At 36.8% G+C, this 1,381-nt stretch overlaps 1 protein-coding gene across 1 annotated transcript; it reads right to left on the bottom strand.

Annotated features, from left to right (window-relative positions):
• Positions 1-711: 711 nt before the first annotated feature.
• On the bottom strand, positions 712-1,095 carry LOC107804845 (ethylene-responsive transcription factor 14-like). Its single transcript, XM_016628786.2, has one exon. It carries the CDS (start codon positions 1,093-1,095, stop codon positions 712-714), a length of 384 nt encoding a protein of 127 aa, XP_016484272.1.
• Positions 1,096-1,381: the final 286 nt, after the last annotated feature.

Here is a 1,381-nt window from a genome sequence, read left to right as displayed (position 1 = left end):
CATTTATAATTCATGTTGTGGCAAAGAATTAACACACATAAATAGAAAAATAAATGTTTAACACACATAGAGACACAGCGCATGCACACTATTATGAGAAAGTTTGTCCCAACATATGAAACACCCAAATGTGACAAGTGTAGAATTTTTGGACATAAACTCAAATATTATTAGCTGTCAGCAAGCAAAGTGCTAACAAAAGTCAACCTAATGGAGAAATTATCAAGGGCCACAAGTTTTTATCAACTTGGTTCTTTTGTCAGTAGTATAGCTGACAAAAATGGAAGAAACATCAAAATTTTGTTTGAGAGAAATGGCAATATTTATGATCACAAAGACTTTTCTTGACCATTCATCATTTGCATTGCAAAGGATAGATAGTACAATAGTGTTACAAGCATTTCAACCGCAGGTTGCGTGCTTCTTTCAAAAATCAAATCCCCAAAAAAAAAAAAAGTAAAAAAAGTTAAAATAATAAAAAGAGAAAGGGAACCCAAAAGAAAAAGAAAAAAAAACAAACCACCCCATCCTCAGTGTAATCCCACGGTAGGGTTCGGAGAGAGTAGTGTGTACGCAAATAATACTCATGTGCAAATAGAAAAGCTCTTTCCAATAGACCATCGGCTCAAGGAACAGAATAATGTGATTTTAGGTAATTAAAAAGCTCAATTTTTCATAGTGAAAATAGAGACCAGAACATTGAGGTCATCTTTATTTCCTCTTGTTTTGCTCATCACAGTCAAGAAGTTCCTCTAACAACTTATCATCCAAACATTCAAATTCAAGAACTTCCCTTGATGATGAAGAACCAGAATAAAAATGTGAAGAGCTACAAGGCAAATTATATTCCTCAGGAAAATTAAGTATAGCTAAATGACCTCTCATTGAATAAGCTGCCCTATCATAAGCTCTTGCTGCATCTTCAGCTGTGTTATATGTCCCTAGCCATACCCGAGCCCCCTGTCGAGCAGAATCGCGTATCTCCGCAGCGAACTTGCCCCACGGCCGCCTTCGGACGCCTCGATATTTTATCTCTCCGCCACTTCCACCATTTTTAGTGTCCATTTTTCTGCCATGGCTTGGCTCTTCATCCATGTTTATTTCATGCAGAATGGACTAAGGTGGGTAAGTAAATTGGCGCTTATAAAGGGGTTCAAACAGTTTGGTCTTAGTTTTGAAAAATAGAAAGTGGAGAATTTTCCACGTGGAATATCATAGGGCCCAGAACTGTTCTCACGTGTAAAAGAACCTTCTATTTAGACCAAAGTTTTAATGCAGTGTATCTGGATGGTCAACGTGATGGCTTTGAAAAAGAATTCAAGTCTTCTTTTCTTTTCATCTGTTTTTAATTTTGCATGTATGCCTATTCTGTCCCCTTTCT

This window comes from Nicotiana tabacum, chromosome 7, assembly GCF_000715075.1.
Source record: "Nicotiana tabacum cultivar K326 chromosome 7, ASM71507v2, whole genome shotgun sequence".
In the NCBI taxonomy this organism is placed as follows: Eukaryota; Viridiplantae; Streptophyta; class Magnoliopsida; order Solanales; family Solanaceae; genus Nicotiana; species Nicotiana tabacum.
This window is presented reverse-complemented; position numbering and strand designations above follow the sequence as displayed.